The sequence below is a fragment of the Manis javanica genome, chromosome 17 (assembly GCF_040802235.1).
Source record: "Manis javanica isolate MJ-LG chromosome 17, MJ_LKY, whole genome shotgun sequence".
Taxonomy (NCBI): domain Eukaryota; kingdom Metazoa; phylum Chordata; class Mammalia; order Pholidota; family Manidae; genus Manis; species Manis javanica.
The window spans coordinates 16,028,455-16,054,778 of record NC_133172.1 but is presented as its reverse complement, the minus strand read 5'-3'; the positions used below and the strand labels follow the sequence as shown (position 1 = coordinate 16,054,778).

Genomic DNA, 26,324 nt, shown 5'->3' with positions numbered 1-26,324 from the left:
GAAGAAATGGGGACCACTAAAAGTGCTAAATATGTGGATAAATATAAAAGATCTACATACATTTATTTTTCTCCTTTCTTCCCTTAATTCCTCTAAAATACATGAGATTATTATAAAAGGCAATAATTATAGCAAAAAATCGGTAAAGGAAATAGAGGAATAAAAAGATATGAGACAAAAATCAACAAAGTGGCAGACTTAAACCCTACAAATAAAGACATTAAATATGAACTGAACATTTAAAAAAAAAGAGAGATTTTGTACCCCTAAATTAGAATGTAATATCCAACAATGTGCTATGTACAAGAGACACATTTTGGATCTCAAAACACAAGTAGGTCGAAAGTAAAAGGATGAAAAAGATACATCATGTAAACAGTAATCACAAGGGAACTGGAATACTTGAATTAATAGCAGACAAAATAGACTTCAAGACAAGGATTATTGCTAGATAAAAAACAGGACATTTCATAAAGACAAAAGGGTAATCAGAAAACTAAAACAATCAAAATGAATATATATCTAAAAGTATATATACAAAACACAGGGAACAAAGAACTGAAAGAATTAGAAAATTCAACAATAATTAGAAATTTCAATATTCCATTATCAATAATAGATGGAATAATTAGAAAATAAGAGATATAGAAGACAATAACACAATCAACCAGCTTGACCAATTTCATGATGTGTGGTGGAACACTCTGTCCAATGACTGCAGAATACATATTCTTTTCAAATAAACACAGAATATTCTCGAGAATAGACCATATGCTGGGCAAAAAAGTGAGTCTCAATAAAATTTTAAAGTCATGCAAAATGTTTTCCTACCACAAAGGAGTGAAATTAGAACTTTCCACAAATATGTGGAAATTAAACTAGCACCTCTACGTAACTGGTGGGATAGACAAGGAATCGTAAGAGAGACTGAAACATATTTGAACTGAATGAAAACAAAACACAGTGTAACAAAATTTATGGGATGTAGCTAAAGAAGTGATCAGACAGAAAATTGTAGCTTTAAATGCCTTTGTTAAAGAATGGTTTCAAATCAACTAAGTTTGTATCCTAAGAAAGTAAGAAAAAAAAAACTAAAGCACAAAATAAGTCTAAACAAGGAAAATACATGCTCACAAAAAATGATCAAATAGAAAGCCACAAATGAATAGAGAAACCAATGAACCTAAAAGGTGTTTTTAAATAAGATCAACAAAATTGAGAAATCTAGCTAGAATGAACAAGAAAAAGAGGACAGAAATTACCAAATCAACAATAAGGGAACTTCGTTACTGACACCCCAGAAATTAAAAGGATTAGAAGAGAATATTATAAACTTTATGCCAATGATTAGACAACAAAGACAAAATAGAAGAATGACACAAATTACAAAAACCCAAGAAAAACAAGTTTCTGAATAGATAAAATAAGTAACAAGACAGATTCAGTAATTAAAAGTCACACAAAGATAAGTTCCTGTCTGATTGCCTTCATTGGTGGAGTCTAACAAATATTTAAAGAAACAATACAAATCCTCCACCGACTCTTTCAGTAAATGGGGAAGAGGGAGAGATGACTTCCCAACTCATTATATGCAGTCATTATTATCCTGATACCAAACCTAGATAAAGATATAACAAGGAACATAAAATACAGATCAATAAACTTCATGAATAGAAGAACATCCTTAACAAAATATTCTCAAACCAAATCCAGCAATAAGTCAAAAGGATTATACATTAAAGTGGTATTTACTCCAGAAAACAAAGTTTAATATATCAAAATCGGTTAATGAAATACAGCATATTAACAAAATAAATGGAAAAAAGACTATGACCACCTCAATAGAACCAGAGTGTATCTAAAAAAATCCCGTACTTATTCATAACACTCAACAAACTAGGAAATGAATGGGACTGCCTCAAACCCAATAAAAGGAATATAAAGCCTATAGCCAGGAGGCGTTCAAGATGGTGGCATGAGCAGGGCGGCAGAAATCTCCTAACAAAACAATATATATTTGAAAATACAGCAAATACAACTATTCCTAAAAGAGACACCAGAAGATACAGTACAACAGCCAGGCTACATCTACATCTGCGAGAATTCAGCATCCCACAAAAAGGGTAAGAAACAAACCTGTGACCTGGTGGGACCTGAGCACTCTCCGCACCCCAGTTCACCAGTGGGAGGAAAACAATCAGAGTGGGGAGGGAGTGGAAGCACAGGAATGCTAAATAACCATCCCTAGTAATCTGCAACAAGAGCACAGACACATATTGCATGGTATACTGGATATTAGAGAAACAGAAAAGTAAAATCCAAGACAGAGACTGACAGTGGAACCTCACAGCCAGCTCCCGTGGGACAAAAGAAAACTGGGTACATTAAAAATATTATCCCAGCAGGCTGGGAATCTTAAGGAACTTCAGGCACCCTAAACCCCTGGGTAACAATGCAGCTCTGAAGCCCCTCACAGCAATAAGCAGCCTGCAGTTCATTACCCCTTGCTGGGACTGATTGCAAACCAGCTGATCTGCCACTGCTGTGGACCATCTGGGGAGCAGCCTGGCCCACAGGAACCACATAGAGTCTTCTCCCAGCACGCAGCTAGCTGGGATAGACCCAGAGGCTGTCACCATCAGGCAGCTGCCTAGAACACACAGAGAAAGGTGGGGCAAAGTCCACGAAGGGGTGCCATTCTCACAGGAGAGGACACACTGTGCCCTGTGATCCCTGGCAGTGCACTAGGCCATCCAAATGGCCACACCACCCATGGCAGTTCAGGGGGTTAACCCAGAGACTACGCCCTGTGTGTGGGTAATGGGCACAAGCAGCGGAGAAGGGTAAGGTGACCAGCATGCAGGAAGGGACTTTATTCTCCCAGCTGACACACGTGCCACTTGCCAGTGATCACTTCTAGAGCCATGAAAAGGCAGAAGAACCTGGACCAGTCCAAAATCACTCAAACAATGCCAGAGAGATGGCCTGGCAAGATACATATAACCAATCTTCCTGAAAAAGAATTCAAAATAAAAATCATAACCATGTTGATGGAGCTGCAGAGAAATATGCAAGAGCTAAAGGATGAAGTCTAGAGGGAGATAACATAAATGAAACAATCAATAGAAGGACTTAAGAGCAGACTGGATGAGGTGCAAAAGATTGTTAATGGAATGGAAATCAGAGGACAGGAATAAAGAGAAGCTGAGGCAGAGAGAGATAAAAGGATATCTAGAAATGAAAGACTATTAAGAGAACTGCGTGACCAATCCAAACAGAACAATATTTGCATAATATGGGTACGAGAAGAAGAAGAGAGAGAAAAGGGATAAAAAGTGTCTTTGGAGGATTAATTGCTGAAAACTTCCCCAAGCTGGGGAAGGAAATAGTCTCTCAGACTATGGAAGCCCACAGATCTCCCAACACAAGGGACCCAAGGATGACACCAAGACATATAGTAATTAAAATGGCAAAGATCAAGGACAAGGACAGGGTACTAAAGGGAGCCAGAGAGAGAAAAAAGATGATCTACAAAGTAAAACCCATCAGGCTATCATCAGACTTCTCAACAGAAACCTTAAAGGCCAGAAGAGAATGGCATGATATATTCAATGCAATGAAACAGAAGGGCCTCAAACCAGGAATATTGCATCCACCAAGACTATCATTTAAATTTGAAGGAGGGATTAAACAATTTCCAGATAAGCAAAAGTTGATGGAATTTGCCTCCCACAGACCAACTCTACAGGATATTTTAAATGGACTGCTGTAGATGGAAATACTCCTAAGGCTAAATAGATGTCACCACAGAAAATAAAATCACAGCAAAGAAAGCAGATCAACCAAATACTAACTAAAGGCAAAAAATAAAATTAGCTATCCACAAAGGCAGTCAAGGTAAACACAAAAGAGTACACAATAAAACACAAGAAAAAAGAGTGGAGGAGGAAGAATAAGAAGGGAGAGAAATAAAGAACCATCAGACTGTGTTTATAATAGCATAATAAGTGAGTTAAAGGAAGATGGTTAGATAGTAAAGAAGCTAACCTTGAACCTTTGGTAACCATGAATCCAAAGCCTGCAATGGCAATAAGTACTTTTTTATAGATAATCACCTTAAGTGTAAATGGACTGAATGCACCAGTCAAAAGACACAGAGTAATAGAATGGATAAAAAAGCAAGACCCACCTATATGCTGCTTACAAGAGACTCACCTCAAACCCAAAGACATACACAGACAAAAGTGAAGAGATGGGAAAAGATATTTCATGCAAACATTAGGGAGAAAAAAGCAGGTGTAGCAGTACTGGTATCAGATAAAATAGACTTCAAAACAAAGAAACAAGAGATAAAGAAGGACATTACATAGTAATAAAGGGGTCAGTCCAAAAAGAGGATATGACAATTGTAAATATATATGCACCCAACACAGGAGCACCAACATATGTGGAACAAATACTAACAGAATTAAAAGAGGAAATAGAATGCAATCCATTCATTCTAGGAGACTTCAACACACTACTCACTCCAAAAGACAGATCCACCAGGCAGAAAATAAGTAAGGACACAGAGGCACTGAACAACACACTAGAACAGATGGACCTAACAGACATCTACAGAACCCTATACCCCAAAGCAGCAGGATACACATTCTTCTCAAGTGCACATGGAACATTTTCCAGGGTAGACCACATACTAGGCCACAAAAAGAGCCTCAGTAAATTAAAAAATATTGGAGTTCTACCAACCAGCTTCTCAGATCACAAAGGTATAAAACTAGAAATAAATTGTATAAAGAAAACAAAAAGGCTCACAAACACATGGAGGCTTAACAACATGTTCCTAAATAATCTATGGATCAATGACCAAATTAAAACTGAGATCAAGCAATATACAGAGACAAATGACAACAGAGCACAAAGCCCCAACTATGCGGGATGCAGCGAAGGCAGTTCTAAGAGGAAAGTATATAGCAATCCAGGCCTATTTAAAGAAAGAAGAACAATCCCAAATGAATAGTCTGAAGTCACAATTATTGAAACTGGAAAAAAAAGAACAAATGAGGCTCAAAGTCACCAGAAGGAGGGACATAATAAAGATCAGAGAAAAAATAAATAAAATTGAGAAGAATAAAACATTAGGAAAAATCAATGAAACCTAGAGCTGGATCTTTAAAGAAATAAACCCCTAGGTAGATTTATTAACAGAAAAAGGGAATCTACACACATAAATACAATCAGACATGAGAAACGAAAAATCTTGACCGACACCACAGAAACACAAAGAATTATTAGAGAATACTATGAAAATCTATATGCTAACAAGCTAGATAACAGAGAAGAAATAGACAACTTCTTAAAAAAATACAGCCTTCCAAGACTGACCAAGGAAGAAAAAGAAAATCTAAACAGACCAATTACCAGTAACAAAACTGAATCAGTAATCAAAAAACTACCCAAGAATAAAACACCTGGGCCAGATGGAGTCACTGCTGAATTTTATCAGACATACAGAGAAGACATAATACCCATGTTCCTTAGTTTTCCAAAAAATAGAAGAAAAGGGAATACTTCCAAACTCATTCGATGAAGCCAGCATCACTCTAATACAAAAACAAGGAAAAACCCCACAAAAAAAGAAAATTACACACCAATATCCCTGATGAAAATAGATGCAAAAATACTCAACAAAATATTAGCAAACCGAATTCAAAACTACATCATGGGGCTCATACACCATAATCAAGTGGGATTCATCTCAGGTATGCAAGGATGGTACTACATTCAAAAATCCATCAACATCATCCATGACATCAAAACAAAGAAGGACAAAAACCACATGATCACCTCCATAGATACTGAAAAGGCATTCAACAAAATTCAACATCCATTCATAATAAAAACTCTCAACAAAATGGGTATAGAGGACAAGTACCTCAACATAATAAAGGCCATATAGGACAAACCCACAGCCAACATCACACTTAACAGCAAGAACCTGAAAGCTCTTCACCTAAGATCGGGAACAAGGCAGGGATGTCCACTCTCCCCACTTATATTCAACATAGTGCTGGAGATCCTAGCTATGACAATCAGACAAAACAAAGAAATAAAAGGCATCCAGATTGGTAAAGAAGTCAAACTGTCACTATTTGCAGATCACATGATATTCTACATAAAAAAACCCCAAACACTCCACCCCAAAATACTAAAACTAGTATCTGGATTCAGCAAAGTTCCAGGATAGCAAACTAATACACAGAAATCTGTTGGATTCCTACACAATAATGATGAAATAGCAGAAAGAGAACTCAGGAAAACAATTCCATTCACAACTGCATCAAAAAGAATACCCAAGAATAAACCTAGCCAAGGAAGTGAAAGACCTATACCCTGAAAACTACAAGACACTCTTAAGAGAACTTAGAGTTTTCATAGGAAGAAATTCATCCTATGCGCTTGGCTAAGAAGAATTAATATTGTCAAAATGGCCAAGCTGCCTAAAGCCATCTACAGATTCAATACAATTCCTATCAAAATACCAACAGCATTCTTCAATTAACTGGAACAAATAGATCTAAAATTCATATGGAACAACAAAAGACCCCAAACAGCCAAAGCAATCCTGAGAAGGAAGAATAAAGCAGGGGGATCTCGCTTCCCAACTTCAAGCTCTACTACAAAGCCACAGTAATTAAGACAATTTGGTACTGGCACAAGAACAGACCTATAGACCAGTGGAACAGAATAGAGAGTCCAGATATTAACCCAAACATATATGGTCAATTGATGTACAATAAAAGAGGCATGGATATACAATGGGGAAATGACAGTCTCTTCAACAGCTGATGTTGTCAAAACTGGACAGCTACATGTAAGAGAATGAAACTGGACCATTGTCTAACCCCATACAGATAAGTAAACTCGAAATGCAAGAAAGACCTGAATGTAAGTCATGAAACCCTAAAACTCTTAGAAAAAAACATAGGCAAAAATCTCTTGGACATAAACATGAGCAACTTCTTCATGAACTTATCTCCCTGGGTAAGGGAAACAAAAGGAAAAATGAACAAGTGGGACTATATCAAGCTGAAAAGCTTCTACATAGCAAAGGACACCATCAATAGAAAAATAAGGCATCTTACAGTATGGGGGAGAATATATTCATAAATGACAGATCCGATAAAGGGTTGACATCCAAAATATATAAAGAGCTCATGCACCACAACAAACAAAAAGCAAATATGCCAATTAAAAAATGGCAAAGGATCTGAACAGACACTTCTCCAAAGAACAAATTCAGAGAGCCAACAGGCACATGAAAAAATGCTCCACATCGCTAATCATCAGAGAAATACAAATTAAAACCATAATGAGATATCACCTCACACCAGTAAGGACGGCCACCATTGAAAAGACAAACAACAACAAATGTTGGCGAGGATGTGGAGAAAGGGGAACCCTCCTACACTGCTGGTGAGAATGTAAATTACTTCAGCCATTGTGGAAAGCAGTATGGAGGTTCCTCAAAAAACTCAAAATAGAAATACCATTTGACCCCGGAATTCCACTCCTAGGAATTTACTCTAAGAATGCAGCATCCCAGTTTGGAAAAGACACATGCACCCCTATGCACCTCTATGTTTATTGCAGCACTATTTACAATAGCCAAGAAATGGAAGCAACCTAAGTGTCCATCAGTAGATGAATAAATAAAGAAAATGTGGTACATATACACAATGGAATATTAGAATATTATTCAGCCATAAGTAGAAAACAAATCCTACCATTTGCTCAGTGAAATAAGCCAGGTGGAGAAAGACAAGTACCAAACGATTTCACTCATATGTGGAATATAAGAACAAAGGAAAAACTGAAGGAACAAAACAGCAGCAGACTCACAGAACCCAGGAATGGACTAACAGTTATCAAAGGGAAAGGGACTGGGGAGGATGAGTGGGAAGGGAGGGAGAAGAGGGGGAAGAAGAAAGGGGGCCTTACGATTAACATGTATAAGTTGGGGGGTGGGACATGGGGAGGGCTGTGCAACACGGAGAAGACAAGTAGTGATTTTACAGCATCTTACTACACTGATGGACAGTGACTAATGGGGTATGTGGGGGGGGGCTTGATGAAGGAGGGAGTCTAGTAAACATAATGTTCCTCATGTAATTGTAGATTAATGACACCAAAAAAAATGCGCATAGGATATGAACACACAATTCTCTAAGGAAGAAATTCAGATGGCCAACAGGCACATGAAAAGATGCTTCATATCAATAATCATCAGGAAAATGCAAATTAAAACCACAATGAGATATCACCTCACACCAGTTAGGATGGCCAGCATCGAAAAGACTAAGAACAACAAATGCTGGCAAATATGCAGAGAAAGGGAAACCCTTGTATACTGTTGGTGGTAATGTAAATTACTTCAACCATTGTGGAAAGCAATATGGAGGTTCCTCAAAAGGCTAAAAATAGAAATATCATTTGATCTGGGAATCCCACTCCTAGGAATTTACCCAAAGAAAACAACTTTTCAGATTCACGAAGATATATGCACCCCTATGTTTATTGCAGCACTGTTTTCAATAGCCAAGATATGGCAGCAACCTAAGTATCCATCAGTAGATGAATGGATAAAGAAGATGTGGTACATATACACAATGGCATACTATTCAGCCATAAGAAAGAAACAAATCCTACCATTTGCAACAACATGGAGGGAGCTGGAGGATATTATGCTCAGTGAAATAAGCCTGGCAGAGAAAGACAAGAACCAAATGATTTACCTCATTTGTGGGGTACAATGACAAAGCAAAACTGAAGGAACCAAACAGCAGCAGACTCACAGACTCAAAGAAGTGACTAGGGGTTACCAAATGGGAGTGGTTGGAGATAGTAGGTCAGGAGAGAGGGAGAAAGGGATGGACGGGTATTATGCTTAGTACACAGGGTAATATGAATGAGTTTCTCTGTAGTGATGGAACATTCCTACATGGAACATGATGGAAAAATGTGGTGTTGGTTACATGACTCTATGTACGTGCAGCACAAAGAAGACAAATAGTGAGTGTGGCATCTTACTATACTGATGGACAGTGACTTCATTGGGGTATGGGGGGGACTTAATATGTGTGAATGTCGTAACCACATTGTTTTTCATATGAAACCTTCATAAGAGTGTATATCAAGATGCCTTACTAAAAAATAAGATGTCATTTCTCTCCGATTAATGTTTAGTAATGAATGTATAAATTCAACATAATTACAACAAAATCCTGACCATATATTTATGAAATCTCACAGGCTGACTGTAAATGGGCTAAAACTAACAAAAACACCATGAAAAGTAAGATAGGAGGAATTAACCTACCAGACAGCAAGACTTATTAAAAAGCTATAGTATATAAAAACAGTGTGATACTGGTGCAGGGATAAGCAAATTCTAAAATGGAACAGAGTCCAGAAATTAACCCATACATACACTGAAACTCAAAATATGATAGGTGGCATTCTAATTTGAGGAAAATGATGAACTATCCAATGAATGGTACCAAGTCTGATGGTTATGCATTTAGAAATAAATAAAAATAGATCCACATCTCCCAACACTTACAAAATCACTCCCAGATTAAAGATCTAAAAGTAAAAAGGAATATCTCTTTTAATTTATAGAAGAAGTCTGAACATTTTATGATCTTGACAGAAGGAAGTTCTTAAATCAGATACACATGCACATAAGCCATACAAAAAAGACTGATAAAACTACACCACAATTTATAAAATTATAATTAAAGGCTACTTATACTCTTGAAATGAAAAAATTACAGTGATAGAAAGCAGATCAGTGGTTGCTAGGGGCTAAGGCTGGAGGGAGGGTAATATGAATGAACTTCTCTGTAGTGATGGAACATTCCTACATGGAACATGACAGAGAAATGTGGTGTTGGTTACATGAATCTACGTATGTGACAAAATTTCATAAGCACTATACAACAATACTAGAAGAGTACATGTAAGAACTGATGAAATCTGAATCTGAATACACGTAGTTTACTTAACAGAATTGTACCAATGTCTACTTCTTGGATTTGAAATATACTCCAGTTATTTAAGATATTATTGGTGAAGAATAGATGGGAACTTTCTGTTATTTTTTTTTACCAATTCAGACTTAAATTATCTCAAAATTAAAGTTTTCAAAAAAGTAGCAGCCCACAAACTGTAAGACAGACATGATACATTTAACTGACAAAGAATTCACTTATAATTTTTTATAAATGAACAAGAAAAAGAAAAGCAGGCAAAAAATTTGAACAGGCAATTCATAGAAGAGGAAACATCAATGCCAATCAACCTTACAACACATGAAAAGATGCTCCAATTCAATGCTAATCAAGTTAAAACCACTGTGAGAGGCCATTTCATGCCCAAAAGACAGTCAAAAACTGAAGTCTTTGTTACAGCAGCCATAGTGAACTAAAGCAGCAACCGTGGAGAACAATTTGGCATTACCTAGTAAGGCTGAACAAGCGTACACTGACTCAGCTACGCCACTCCTAGTTGTTCATCTTGGAGTAGTTAAGTGCTTATATGTCCAAAGACACTGCTATGAGAATGTTTATAGTTGTATTTTTTAACAGTCAAAATTGGTAAAAAAGTAAATGTCCAACAAAATAGAATGGATAAGTGAATTATAATTACATATATAATACAAAAAAATCATATAGCAGTAAAAATGAGTGAATCAACAATGAATACATATATCAACATGGATAAATCTTACAAACTCAGTGTCAGTAAGGAGAGCAAATTACAGAAGGATATACATAGTATGATGACATGGATAGAAAGTTTAAAAATATGCCAAACAACACTATAGATGGATAAGGGATTCATATATATGAAGTAAAACAGAAAGTCATGCAACGAGAATTACAAACTCCTAATTTTTAAAAACAGTTTCCTTTGGGCAGGGAGGTAGGAAGGTATAGAATACAGTCAGGGAAGGGGAAATGGGATTTCAGTTGATTTACGTTTTTTTCTTAAGCTGGGATATTAACACATGAATACATCTTATTATTTTTCATAACTTGCTGTCATCTTAATTCTTGGGTCATTTTTTCCAATTATGGGAATTGGAGAGGTGGAGATAATTAATTATGCTTAGCCGAAGAGAAACTGGAGATGTATCTAGAAGGGCAGGTGCAGTTTTTAAGATGAAGAAGAGAGAAAGAAGCTTATGAATGAGGAAAACAGGATGGAAAAGGCAAGCTAAGTGAAAGGAAAGGAGGAAAGAGACAAGGATACTAGGAAAGTCTCTCCCTCAACTGAAGAGGATATTCTAGAAGGTGGGTCATGCCAGGACCTGGGAGGCCTGGAGAAGAGCATCCCCCTAGTACCTGAGAGATGCCTCCTTCCCAATAAGCCAAGCTGAGCAAGGTCCCGTCTACAGTGTCTCACTCACCTGGACAGAGGCCGAGTGGATGCTGTTTCTCCTCTATCCAGGGCTCTTCCCCTTGCTCCAGCTGAGAAATGAGTTTTGGTTTGGAAAATGGAATTTCTGCTCATAGGAAAGAAAACAAGGAGACTCTTGGTTATGAGCTCAAGGGGCCATTCCAGAACTCACGGCCAAAATGGGTAGGGAAACCCAGAGGGTGGTAAACAGGACCTATGAATAGTGACTTCTCTACAATAGGAAGCTTGAGTAAGAAAATTGCCTCCTATTAGAAAACCAGTGTATTTACACTTGGGGAATAAAAACCTCCTGGGTTTGGAGGGAGATAAAGTAAGACAGCCCCAGGCTTGGGAAAGAGGGCTGGAAATGCAGAGTATCATACAAAATATGAAACTCTACTAAATCCAGATTTATTCTGAGGGAAAAGGTAAATTATTGGTTTAAGCCCAACACTCAGACCAAGCTGCTTCATGGGTAGCCTTTCCTTGTGACATGTAGAAAATACTCCACAGGGCAGATTGAGTGCTAAAGGAAGCCATCCTTACCCAGTGAGACCAGGTGGGTGTAGGTCTCCAGCATCACTTCCCTGTGCAGGGTCCTCTGAGCAGGGCTCAGCAACCGCCACTCCTCCCGGGTGAAGTCCACAGCCACATCCCTGAATGCCACAAACGCCTTCAACACAAAACAAAGCCCTGCTCACCCAGGAGTCTGCCTGCCACAGCTCAGGGTGAGGGATCAAACAGCTTCCCTGAGGGACAAAGAGGTTTCTAAAACCTAATTTAAATGGTGAAAAAAGGGTAGCAGAATAGGCCACTCCAAAACATTCCATTTTGGAATAAGTATTTTTTTCTGCTGAAGGCAATTAAGTAGCAGCGGATGCAAGAAAAGCTCTGTCCTTCTATTTGCCTAAAAGCAGAAAATATATTTTTGAAGGTGTCCCTGTTCCGCTCTACCAGGAGAATAGCAGTTGTATCACTGAAGACAACCACATCTTACCAGCCAGGAAAGAGAACCAGAGCAAGCTACTCAACTAACATTAATAACCAGCCTCAGCTTTCACCTGTTCCCCATCTATTTTCCCTACCACAATTTGCCACCCCAGAAACTCACAATCCTTCTCCTTTCTCTTGTCACTTCTCTAAAAAGTTATTACTTTTTTGTTAAGTTGCTATATGAGCCCACCCACCCCTCTGAGTTACTCATCACAGAGTACTCCTGTGGGTATGCATGTACATGTTAATAAACTTGTTTGTTTTTCTCTTGTTAATGCATCTTTTGTCTCTAATTTACAGGGCTCCGGCCAATGAACCCAAGATAGTAATATTTTCCCACCCCTACGTGACCTTGGTGCCAAGAGTCCAAAGACCATTACTCTCCTATCTCTACTGGGCCAGCATCACTTGCATCCCTGTAACTGTCAACATCCTAGGCTAGCCCTTAGGGGGATAAAAGCAAAACAGAACAAAACCCCCTTCACATCAGGAGCTTTTAAATCTAGGTGGGGAGAAGACACACACACATACACACATACACACAAATTACACAGTAAAAAATAATCATCTTGCTGAGTTTGAAGAATATCAGAGATTACTTGGTCTAAGCATTTATGTTCTACACGAAGCAGCTGAGTCTCTGGGGGTGAACAGCCCACCCACGTGTACATTTCACAGCAGGAATCCTTCCTTCCCCTCCCTCACATGCCACTGCCCTGCCCGGGACTGAGGAAGGCAAGTGGGTGGTGGCAAAGAGCATGGACTCAAACCACACTACCTGCATCTGGAACTCACCTGTCCTCAACTAGTGTACCCTTAGGCAAATTGGTGAGCCTCTCAGCATCTCAATTTCTTCTGCAAACTGAAAAAAAGAGTGCTTATTTCACAGGGTCAGAGTTGCTTGTGTATCAGTTAAGTTGATAAATGTCAGGACTCAAAAAACAACTGCACACAGTAAGTGCTCTGGGGGGACTGTTTGATGTAAATTCCATCTTCTCACTTGGTTCTTATTCATTTCTCCTGCTTCACTATATCCCCTTAACTCTCGATAATGCATGTGTTATTCATTTTTATTTCCTGACTCGCCACTGGACTCTAAGTAAGTTCCATATATATTGTTTACTGTGTTGGCCCCAGTGCCTAAAATAGAGCGTGCAGATACTAAGCCATCAAATACGTTTTTAGATGATGGAATATGCATTTGTTATTAATATTCCACTAACAAATGACCCTCTGCTACCTAGAAAGCTGTACTTTGGAGGGTGGGAATATATAATGGTCTTTGGTAGGGATGTTTTGGTGACGTGTCCTGGGTTGGAGGTGTGTAGAAACCAAGCCCAAATGCACCAGGTCTGAGATCCAGGTCTGAGATTCTTCCTAGCCCGATAATCCTGGCCCTAAAAGGGCACAATCTGCCCTTTAGTCACAGACAGGATTAGTTTGACCCATACACTGCAGTTCTTTATATTAATTATATATTAAGACAGTTCATATGAAAATATAAACTTATAGATCCTGTTGAAAAATCCGTAAGTCTGACCACTCTGGGCTTTGCACTATTGCAGAGCCATAGCTGGCTGAATGTGACTTATACTAGGGGTCCACTAGCCTAGACAGGTTACTGACAGATTGCTGCAATTCCTACCGGATCAATTTCACTTAGCAGGTACATGACTGGTCCCCTTCTCAGAACACCATCACTCCTGGAAGGGTGGCAACGTATCTCGCAAACTAATTCTATGCTGTGCCCTCCCCGTGGCTTTTACCCTCTTGGAAAACCCTCTCCTATAGCTCCTGTCCCCTACCAGCTCAACTGTTCTACACTGGATGGGCTGTGGAATGGCTTAAGATACCACCCCACCTTGCCCCCACCTACAGTTAATAGCAATCACTGTATTCAGCCCACTCTACTGTAATTAGTCACAAATAAAGAGCACAGAGAGGACAAGAGCTATGGTTCTCACCCCTCATCCCTGGCTGTATTTGATAACTGTGGTGTTTTAAATTATGGATTCCTGGGGCCCACTAAAAAACAATAAATTATCAGGCTTTCTGGAAATAGGGCTATTATACTATTAAAGGCTCCTGAGTATAGTCATGGTTGTGAATCACTGCGTCAGAGGAATCTCAAAGGGAGAGTGTCTTGCCAGTGGGTTTAAGCCCCAGGCAAATTCACTATGGATTCAATGTGACCAAAGAAATTGACAGCAAAACGTTCTTTGGGTTGAAAGGGTTTATTAGGGGGCTTGTTCTCCAGCGGTAGGTCAAGCACTACTGTCTCTGCCTCTGCCTAGAGCACTGGGCAGAGCTCTCTATATAATGCAGTAATAGCTTATTACCTCAAGGTGTGGAAGCAGTAGCCTAGCAACAGGCCAGTTACATCATCAGGTGGTTTTAAGTTCAGTGAGGACCCTGGCCATAGGAACCCCAACTTCTCCACACTCCACCCCTCCAGGATTCTCGCCTTACAATCTACACATTTTCATTCTACAATGGTCCCTGTGCGAGAAAGCTGGAGCACTGTAACCAGATTCCACAACAGCAACAGAGGATAACAATTTAGAGATAATAAAAATTAGGATACAACAATATTTTGATACAGGTAACAAAAATTAAAATAATCCTCAAGCCAGAGGAGGTTCCTAATAACAAAAAATTATAATAATCCTCAAGCCAGAGGAATTTCCCAATCCACAAAGACTTTAGGGGTGATAAGACACATGTTATAATGACACCAACATAGGCAAATCTTGTCCATCAGGTAGGATGCATGCAAGAGAGTGGTCCTGTGATAGGACCGTAGCAGGAAGGGGGTCCCATCCAGGTCTAGCATACCATACTTTCACTCCTTTCCCCATGGGGGTTCCTGAAGGGTCTATATACAGTGCTACTGGAGGTGCATATGCTTGACCTTTGGTGGCCACTCTGCTGTTACTCTAGGAACACACAGGAGGCCAGCTTCCAGGCCTTGTCCCCAAGGTGCCAGGAGAGCCGGCCATCATTGGTCCATGTGTCGAAAAGTCCAAGGCCACATCCAGTCAATGGAGTCTCCGGGGTTCAGTGCAGTTGGTGCTGGCAGCAACATGTTATTCTGGTGGCCGAACCTCGGCTGCAGTGATTCTTCCTTGGTTTGTACTTGCAGTTGTATAGGGGAGGCAGCCATATGTGTTAACATGTCTACGGGGCTCAGGGCTCCCTTTCGGGGTCTCTCATTCAAATGCCGTAGAACGGTCCATAGGTGGACTGACCATCCCCGCAGACTTTAGTCCGGATTTTAACAAGCCATTGTGCCTCTCTATCACGCCTGCTGTGGTAGGATTGTGTGGCACATAAAACTTCCACTTGATTCCCAGCTGTCGCACCCATTCTTACAGGGCATGTCCAGTAAAATGGGTGCCCTGATCAGTCTCAATTACCTGTGGTCGGCCATAGGCAGCAAAGAGAAGCTCCAGGTCTCTTTTGGTCATCTGCTGGTCTGCACAATGGGTAGGAAAAGCACCCAGAAGTCCAATAGCTGTGTCCACACAAGTCATAGCATACCGATATCCTTCTGACACAGGTAGAGGTCCAATATAGTCTATCTGCCACCTGACAAGGGATATAGGCCCCTTAGCTATTGTCCCATGTTGCTGTGGAGCTCGATGTAAGCCCCTTTTGGAGCACATGACACACTCCTGCTGGGTTCTACCAACTTCTTCAAAGGTCAAAGGCAAGCCCCCCTGACAGGCTACAGCCCACATTGTCTTTTGCCCTGCATGCAACAGATGCTGATGTAAAACTATTGGGCTACATCAGAAGCAGGCTTTCCTTCTAACCAACATATCTGGACCAATTTATCTGCTTCATCATTTCATGGGATGCCGTGGCAAATGACCTGTCACATGGTATACTGTAATTATTTTGGACTGACCACAGGCCCATAAGTCTTGCCACAGTTCTTGTCCCCAAAGGGGTCGGTGACCAACCAGCCAGTTGGCATGGTACCAGGTTGGTAGCCACAGGGTCAAGTCCTGATAGACAGCCCAGCTGTCAGTGCAGACAACTGTAGGGGAGGGCTCCTGGCTGATCACAAGCCACACAGCCCACAACTCTGCCCATTGGCTGCTCTTCCCCTCACCATCTTCCATCCATATTGTCTCAGTCTTAGGATGGAAAGCTATGGCCCTCCATTTGGGGGGCTGCCCATGGCTGGAGCCATCTGTGTACCATGCATCTTCGGGTATAGGGGCTCTTCCTTCCCGATAGGGACTCTCTGCTACTAACGGTTCAAAAGCAAGTTCTTCCTGCTTTTCACTAGTATATGTCACTGGCCCCAACAAGTGTTGGAGTTCTTCACTCAAGGGGCTACTAGAGAGGGCACTACACTGCTGTAGGTAAGCACCCCACTTGGCCAGTGTGGGCATTGTGCCACACTCCTTGGCTTTGGGCCCAGTCTTGTACCCACCCCAAGATGGGATAGGTGGTTTTACCTTTATCAGGGCCATTCCAGAGATAGATTCTGTAGCCAGCAAGGCGTGATACATGGCAGCCATTTTTTTTTCTATCAAAGTGTATCGTACCTCTGCCCCTTTCCAGAGTTGTGACCAGAATCCAACAGGTTGGCGAGTTTGTTCAACCGCTGCCAGAGACCCCAGCCATAACCTTCTTCAGTGACATGAACATCCAGCTCACAGGGCCTTGATGGGTCTATCACACTCAAGGCCTGCACAGCCTTGACTGCCTGTTTCGCTGTAGTAAAGGCAGATGCACATGTCTCATCCCAGTCTCAACTGACGCCCTTTCGTACCAACTGGTATAAGGTCTTCAGAATTTATGCCAAGTGCGGGATAAACATTCTCCAGTAGCCTAGAAGATCCAGAAACTCCTGTAGCAATACTACAGTTCTAGGGGTAGGAAAAGCCTGGACTTTATCTATAACTGCTTCTGGTATAATGTTGGTCTTACTCAACCAGATGACCCCCAAGAATTTGACAGATAAACCAGGTCCCTGAACCTTGATACTGTGCACAGCCCATCCTTTCTCCTGTAAATGTTGCAGCAGTCTAGGTGCTGCACCTTCTACATCTGAAAGAGAATTGGATGTGAGCATGACATCATCAATATAATGGTACAGCTGCACCATTGGTGGTTTCTCCCATGCAGCCAAGTTTTGGGCTACAAGTCCGTGACAGATGGTGGGGCTGTGGAGGTATCCCTGTGGGAGGATGGTGAAAGTCCACTGCCATCCTTCCACATGAAGGCAAACTGTTCCTGACTTTCCTGCTCAATGTCAATAGAAAAGAAGCCATTAGCAAGATCTCCCACATAAGGGTATGCTCCTCGTTCACGGCTGAGGGTATCCATCAAGACTGCACTATAGGGGACAGCAGCAGGCATAGGGGGTATGACTTTATTCAGTTCTCTGTAATCCACAGTCATACGCCAGGAGCCATCTGGCGTTTTTACTGGCCACACTGGGGAATTGAAAGGACTATGGTGGCCTTTATAATACCCACCTTTCCAGCTCCTGGAGAGTTTCTCCAATCTCTTTATGCCCTCCAGGCAGTTTGTATTGTTTGGTATTAGTCACCCGCTGACGCACAGGCAAAGCTATGGGCGGGTGCCTAGCATGTCCCCTCAGAACTGCCTTCACCACATGTACTCTCAGTCTGAACTCACCTGCAGCGGTCTGCAACTATAGACCCTGCAGGATATCAATCCCCAAAATATACTCAGGGATAGGAAATATATACACAGTATACTCTTGAGGGTAGATGCCCTATTCCCAAAGGGCTTTGGGCTTTTTTCACTCTGACAGCCTTACTCCCATATCCATCTGTGATAGTGGGGGTCCTGGGGAACCGCTCAGGGTTACCATGAATCAGTGAACATTCAGCCCCTGTGTCCACCAGAGTGAGGGCACATTGTATATTCACTGGGAACCAATGGATAGCTATTTCAACACGTGGCCCTGGTTCCCCCCTGGTCCCTCAGGGCAGATACCATGACCTTCCCCTCAGTCAAACCATGTTCCCCAATCACCTTCCTGCGTGGGTTTCAAGTGAGGTTGGCTCACTCTCCAGCAGGAAGTCTTGCAAACACACAGGCTGGACTCGTGGCTCTGTCTCTGACCTCTGCCTCTTTGGTCTTAATGGCTGGAACTGCTGCTCTGGTTTCAGCTGTTGCCATAGCTCCAGTAAGATCCTATTGGACTTCCCACTTCCATCTGCTCCTGCCTATATTAAATGAACCCACATCTGGGTCCTCGTAACCTTCATGGGGCCCTAAATTCTTCATGTGAGTAATAGATCTTATTTCTTTCTGGGATGTCATTGCTGCAGCCTCTCCTAAGTCTGCTACTGTACATGTGTGGATAAAATGAGAGTTTCTGTGACCAGGATTCTCACCTGGCCATGGCTGACTAGTTCACTGCACACCTGTGGGCAATACATGGCTGTTGACTCTATAAAAAGAGCTCCACCCAGTGCTCTGGGTGCGACATGGTGGTAGGGCTGCAAGACTGCAGGAGAGCAGAGCAGAGACTGGAGTGGTGGCAGCGCCAAGGACAGAGGCCCAGAGGACGGCTGTGTGGGACAACTGTGCAGAGAGGCCCAGAGGATGGCTGTGTGGGATGGCTGTGCAGAAAAGCCCAGAGGACGGCTGTGTGCACAGAGGGGCCCAGAAGCAGAGACTGACTTGCTGCACACAGACTCGCTGAGGGAATGGGATTCTAGTGACTGACCTGCCACCTGGAAATAAAGTTGGGTATAACCCTTTCACCCCCAAGAACATTTTGCTGTCAATTTTTTTGGTCGCACTGAATCAATAGCGAACTTGCCTGGGGCTGAAACCCATTGGCAAGACAACATGTCACCTTGCCTATGGGCTGCCCTAAGTGAGGGGAAAGAATGGCCACTAGAGACCCAAAGAGGGATGTAGGAGCCGCTTGAAGTATAGTATTTCTCATCCCAGTAGTGAAAATCTCTTCATCTGGGCCATAATTATCTGGACTACAGATGGCATTTCTTATGCCTAGCTCTCGTAACACCTGTTGGAGTTCAGCATACATCTGCCATCTAACAGGAGAGGATGGTAGGTCACCCGGATTGGGCCACACAGCATGAAGTGCAGCCATAAGCCAATCGAGGAGGGAGTGACTCCTGAGGTCCGATGTGCATTTTGTAATCACTGCCTCAAGGTGGGCTGCACTGTCAGGGAAGCCAGCTTTCCCATCTCTGATCCTGACAGACAATTCCATCCACACCTAAGTCCCACAGATGCAGGAGCCAAGGGCTTCTGTCTAAACCGAGAGCCTAAATCCACCAGCTCAGCCTGAGTATAGGGGCGGACCATAGGGTGACCCATGACCTGGGGAGGGGGCTGCTCCTCTCCTTGGGGAACTTTCAGCTGCTGGGTCTTTATTTTTTTTTACAACCACTCGGCATGCTTACAATACAGGAGGCGCCAGTGCCTCCAGCACCACCCCTTCATCCTTCCCCAGCTCCTCCATTTCTGGGGCTGATGGCACCTTTCTCTCCCCTCCCCCAAGTGCCTCCTCTGCTACAGCCTTTACCTTTTCTACAGTGCCTCGCAGCAATGCTAGCTCAGTCCTCAGAAGGTCTCTTACCTTCAGCTCAATGCTTCGCAGCTGATGCTCTTGTGCCACCTTCGCCTGTGCTGCCCTGAGGAGTTCGTCCTTTTCCTTGATGGCCTCTTCCTCCTTCAGAACACCTGGCAGCACTGCCATCTCGTTCTGTAAGGAAATTTTTACCTCTTCAATGGCACCTTGCTGCCAGTGTTCTCGTGCTTCCTCCTCTTACATCAATGCCATTTCCTTCTTCAGGGAATCCATAGAAGTTTGCAGCTTGCGTTCTTGTGCTGCCATTTCTTGGGTCTCTTCTGTAGACCTTTTTAATACTGTGAGAAGCAGCCAACCCACAGTCCCCGCTGCCTCCCGGGGACTCCGTTTCTCAGAAGACCTACTTAATATACCAAGTGTCACCCCTACTGCCTCAGGTGTCACCTCCACTTGCCACCAGTCTTGGGGTGGGGCCCAGTCTTCTAGGACGCAAGCCACCTCAGACCACATACCCATTGGGGGACAATCCACTGTCTCCCCATTCACAGGGGCAGCCCACTCAAGCACCCCTCCCATAAGGGCAGCCTGTCTTTTTCCTTGGTCAACAATGAACATTGCCGGCTTTCATCAGTTGTCTTGCCGAAAGGTTTCAGCCCTGGGAAAGTTCGCTATGAATTCAATGTGACTAAAGAAATTGACAGCAAAACGTTCTTTGGGGTGAAAGGATTTATGACCGAGCTTGTTCTCCTGGCGGTAGGTGGAGCACTAGTGTCTCCGCCTCCACCAAGAGCACTGGGCTGAGCTCTCTATATAGCGCAATAATAGCTTATTGCCTAAAGGTGTGGAAGCGGTAGCCTAGCAACAGGCCAGTTACATCATCAGGTGGTTTAAGTTCAGTGAGGATCCTGGACATAGGAACCCCAACTTCCCCACAGAGAGGTAGCCTGTAAAGGGCTGGTTTCATGAGACGGTGGTGATCTTGGTCTCAAAGGGCTGGCAGGACTTCAAAGGATCAAGGTGATAGAAGAGGGGTGGTCCCTCCAGACAAGGTATATGGGATGGGAGGGAATAAGGAATGAAAAGTGGTTAGTTGGAAAGGACAGCAGGCCAGTTGTACCAGCAGCCTAACCGAGGGTTTGAAAGGCCAAAGGAATATAAAACTCTATGCTCTACTGTACTCTACCAAATACTGCAGTAAAGGCAGTATTTGACCCTTATACTGACAGTAGAGGAATGTACATGTGGATAAACAGGTGGTAAAGTACATGGAGCAAAATACTCATTGTTGAATCTAGGTGGTGGGTATGTGAGAGTCAATGTACGAGTCCTTGTATTTTTTCTGTATGTTTGAAACAGTTCATGATTAAATGTTGGAGAGAAAATGAGTATTCACTCATTTGATATCTGCCTAATCCCTGGGTTTTGATTTTACAATCCCGTCTAAGAATGAACATACACACATGCGTGCATGTATGCACACACACACCGTGAAAATCTCTGACAAAGGAGCTATGTTTGAGACTAACGTGTTACTTCAATAATGGTGACACAACTAGTATTCCTACAGCCCTGGAAAAGTCATGATTTGTCTTAGAACCATGCATTTGGGAGACGGTAAACACTAAATGGATGACTCCCCATGATCCATCCAAACCTCTCTTGATGAGCAGCAACACAGCTAGCAGCTTGAGGAACCAAAGTCAAGTCAAGGGAAGGCCTGATTGGTGGAAAAGTACTCCATCCCCCTGTCATCTGAAGAATGGCCCTATGGCCCATGCCAACCAACAAGCCACAAGACACCTGCTGTAGGATTCTAACAAGAGACTTCATTTTTAAGATGGAGTAAGGGGAAGCCAGTACTTTTCTTGATGCTCATAAACATGGGCACAGATTACCCAAAAAAGGCAGAATCGCTTAGTTCACTGGCTTTAAGTGTGGTCCCTGAACCCACTGCACCTGTATTCCTTGGGAACTTGCCAGAAATACAAATTCTCAGGCCCTATTCCAGAACCATTCAATCAGAAATTCTGGCCTAGCAATGTTTAAGCAAGCCTTTCAGGTGATTCTGGTTCACAGCAAAGTTTGAGAAATATTCAAGTTGCTAAAAGCTCACTCGGGGGGACAGACTGTGTCCAAATGCTAGCCCTCCTTCTCTCATGACTTTACATGAGTGACATAACATCTCTGTCTCAATTTTCTAAAAGTGTATATTATAATAGTACTTACTTTCTAGGGTTGTAACAAACAAAGTTGTTATTGGTAAATAATTTTTAAACCATTAAATTGGTAAACTCCTTTGTCTCTCAGGGGCACCAGCCTGCATGAGGCTGACATGTGAGCAGGGTAGACTAGAGGGATTTAAGAACCCCAGGCCTTGATAAGCTCATGAAGGTACAGGACCCAACCCTGAAGTGTGTCCTGTCTCTGGATTTCCTTTCATGGGCTCGGTTACTTATTGTTTAGAACAGCCTGAGTGACGATTCCTGTTGCTTACAGCCAAAAGCATCCCACCTGACTTGTAGATTTTTATATTGACAACCCACAGTTAATCACACTTCCCTGTTTTTATCATATACGCATTCCCCTCCGAAACTAACTCCAGCTTGGCCATGCAACATGTTTTATCCAATGGGAAATTAGCTAACAAAATATCCCCAAAGGTTTGAAAGGCATCTGGATTTGGGGCTAGCCTTCTTTCTTTCTGTGCAGGGAACCTTGAGTCCACCATGTAAATAAACTGAGCTGGCCCACTGAAGAGGTCCAACCACACGGAGAACCAAGTCCTGAGGTACCTCAACCAACCAGCCTGTCAACCACCAGACACATGAGATCATCGAGCTGCAGCCGAGCAGCCAGCTGACTGCAGACCCACGATAAGTGCACATAAATCAACAAAAGAACCCTCAGCTGTCCCAAGCACAATGCTGACCCAGTTGCTGACCCACAGAATTGCGAATAAATGATTTTCAAACCATTAAATTGGTGCAAAGAAAGCAAGTGCTGCCATAACAAATACCTAAAACATATGGCATTGGCTTTGGGAGCAGGACATGTGTCGAGTCTGGGAAAGCATCCAGGAAGCTGTTAGCAAAGGTAAGGAAAGCGGTTCACAAACTCTTACTGGAGGCTAGAAAAGTGGTGAGGACACCACTATGGCAGCTTGAAAAAGGCAACACATTTTACGCATTGGCAAAAGTACCACCTGCACTAATGTAGAAAATGGAAAAAATACCTAATGAATTCTCAGATCTGACTAAAGAGATCTCCAGAAAGCCTATTAAAAGCTTCAGCTGGATGCTTTCAGCTACATAACATACATAAAAAAGAAGAGCTAAAGAAGCAATGAAACAGTTTGTAAGCATAATGTGGAGGAAATATGGACAAGCCAAAATTTGCTGGATTGGAAAATGAAAATGTTCCACATATCCAGTCTCTCCAGGGAGCAAGAGCCTCAAAATAAGAGATGACCTCAGGGTAAAGATCAAGAGTGTGGCTGAATGAGCCAAACTTTATAACCTCTGAAAATGTTAAGGGGATGCTAGCAGACTGTAAACTAAAGGGCTTCTGAGATTCCTCCAGGCATTGTCCCACAGCCCTGATGGCCTGTCCGAAGATGAGAGGCCTATCCAGAAGAGAACTGTAGCTTTTGTTTAATAAAGGGGTCTTATAATCTGATACATGGAAAACTCAAAGAGTAAGGCTGTATGAGCTTGACTAAAAATGCTAGAGACAGTTCAAAATGAGGAGGCCTCCTGTGAGTTTCTAATTCCTCCCCTTTTTGAACTGGGAGTGTCTACGGCAGTGTTCCTGTCCATGCTGTGCCACTGGATGGTGGCTGGCATGGAGAGAAAGAAATAACTTGTCTTTTTAATATACAGTTTTCTGACTCAAAAGGAGTCTCACTGAAGAAGCTTTAACCACACCCAGGCTGGTATACACACAACACTGCACTTTGAGCCAGAGGATGAAGCTTTTAGAGATTTTGGGAGCGGGGTGAATTTATCTTGCTCATGGGAAGGATGGGAATCATTGGGGTGCAGGGTAGCTATAGTAATTGTGGATAAAATGAGAGTTCCTGTGGCCAGGATTCTCACCTGGCCCTGGTTGACTAGCTCATTGCACACCTGTGGGCAATACATGACTGTTGACTCTATATAAAGAGCTCCGCCCAGTGCTCTGGGCGTGACACAATGGCAGGGCTGCAAGGCTGCAGGAGAGCAGAGGCTGGAGTGGCAGCAGCACTGAGGACAGAGACTGGGACGGCTGTGCAGGATGATTGTGCAGAGAGGCCCAGAGGATGGCTGTGCAGGACGACTGTGCAGAGAGGCCCAGAGGACAGCTGTGTGGGGCAACTGTGTGGGATGGCTGTGCAGGCAGAGAGGCCCAGAGGACGGCTGTGTGGGATGACTGTGCAAGAGAGGCCCAGAGGACGGCTGTGCGGGACGACTGTGCAGAGAGGCCCAGAGGAGAGCTGTGTGGGGCAACTGTGTGGGATGGCTATGCAGGCAGAGAGGCCCAGAGGACGGCTGTGTGGGACGACTGTGCAGGATGGCTATGCAGGCAGAGAGGCCCAGAGGACAGCTGTGTGGGATGACTGTGCAAGAGAGGCCCAGAGGACGGCTGTGTGGGACGACTGTGCGGGATGGCTGTGCAGGCAGACAGGCCCAGAGGACAGCTGTGTGGGACGACTGTGCAGGATGGCTGTGCAGGCAGAGAGGCCCAGAGGACAGCTGTGTGGGACGACTGTGCAAGAGAGGCCCAGAGGACAGCTGTGTGGAATGGCTGTGCAGGCAGAGAGACCCAGAGGACAGCTGTGTGGGACGACTGTGCAAGAGAGGCCCAGAGGACGGCTGTGTGGAATGGCTGTGCAGAGAAGCCCAGAGGATGGCTGTGTGGACAGAGGGGCCCAGAGGCAGAGACTGGCTTGCTGCATACAGACTTGCTCTGAGTGAATGGGATTCTAGTGACTGACCTGCCACTTGGAAATAAAGTTGGGTATAACCGTTTCACCCCAAAGGGCATTCTGCTGTCAATTTTCTTTGGTCACATTGAATCCATAGCGAACTTGCCTGGGGCTGAAACCCACTGGCAAGACAGTAATGAACCCCAGTGAATCATGTCTCGCTGTGTCTACACCCTTGTGTTATTCCCTTCTACAATTCTGGACTTGGCCATGTCATGTGCTTTGGTCAAAGGGACATTAGCAAACATGACATAAGCCAAAGCTTAACAGGTGCTTGTTCACTGGGGGTGTCCTCCCTCTTGGTGGGTAGAGAAACTCAAGACCATCATTTGATCAAGCTCAAGCAGCGTCTCTGGAATGAGCCCAAGCTCACATTAATAAGAACCAAGAAAAACCAAAACACCCTTGTGGGGAAGTTAGGGTTCCCATGGCCAGGATCCTCACTAAACTTAAACCACCTGATGATGTAACTGGCCTGTTGCTAGGCTACTGCTTCCACACCCACAGGTGATAAACTATTATTGCGCTATATAGAGAGCTCGGCCCAGTGCTCTGAGCCGAGGCAGAGACGCTAGTGCTCGACCTACAGCTGGGAGAACAAATCAGGTGATAAACCCTTTCACCCCAAGAATGTTCCACTGTTATTTCTTTGGTCACATTTAATCCATAGTGAACTTACCCGGGGGCTGAAACCTATTGGCAAGACAACTGTAATCAACCAGCCTGCAAAGTGTCATGCCCAGATTGTCATCCAGCCCCAGACAAACTGTGAGCTGCCAGCGCCAACATGGCAAGCCCAAATGAAACCTGCAAAGCACCCACTGGTGCCCACTCAAAATACCTATCAAGTTGTGTGCTAACGATGATTTTGTTTTAATTAGAAAGTTTTGGCATGGTTTGGTATGCAGCAAATGCTCACTGATACACTGACAAAGGAGTCATGTTATATGAAAATACTTTGCAACTAATATCACCCTTGACGTGCTGAGATGCTCATACTGTCAGAAGCTCCTAAGATAGATTTACAGAGCAACAGATGTAGTCCTCTCATTTTATACTCAGTCCCAGGAATGAAGTCAATAGATGGCAAAGACAGATTCAGCTGAAAGACTTGAATAGGTATCTTGCTCCCCTTTTCCAGGTGAACACCTAAAATGTTATTTATCTAAGTTAAAGCTGCATGAGAGATGGCTCTACTGTGCAGGCAATAAACACATTTTGAGAATGAATAATCAGAACATCATGTCAGAACAGGACAACACATTTGAAATGAGGACTGTACTGAACATCTAAAGCACTGTCAAGAGCCACTGATCTTTGCTTCTGAACAGACACATGCAGGGGTAG

At 42.9% G+C, this 26,324-nt stretch overlaps 1 protein-coding gene across 1 annotated transcript in view; it reads right to left on the bottom strand.

Annotated features, from left to right (window-relative positions):
* ZNF875 (zinc finger protein 875) overlaps positions 1–26,324 on the bottom strand; it is a 69,985-nt gene that overhangs the window by 7,828 nt on the left and 35,833 nt on the right. Inside the window, 3 exon segments of the mRNA XM_073226196.1 lie at positions 11,474–11,569; positions 12,010–12,136; positions 20,063–20,188. Of these exon segments, the coding sequence (XP_073082297.1) occupies positions 11,474–11,569; positions 12,010–12,136; positions 20,063–20,188 (349 nt within the window).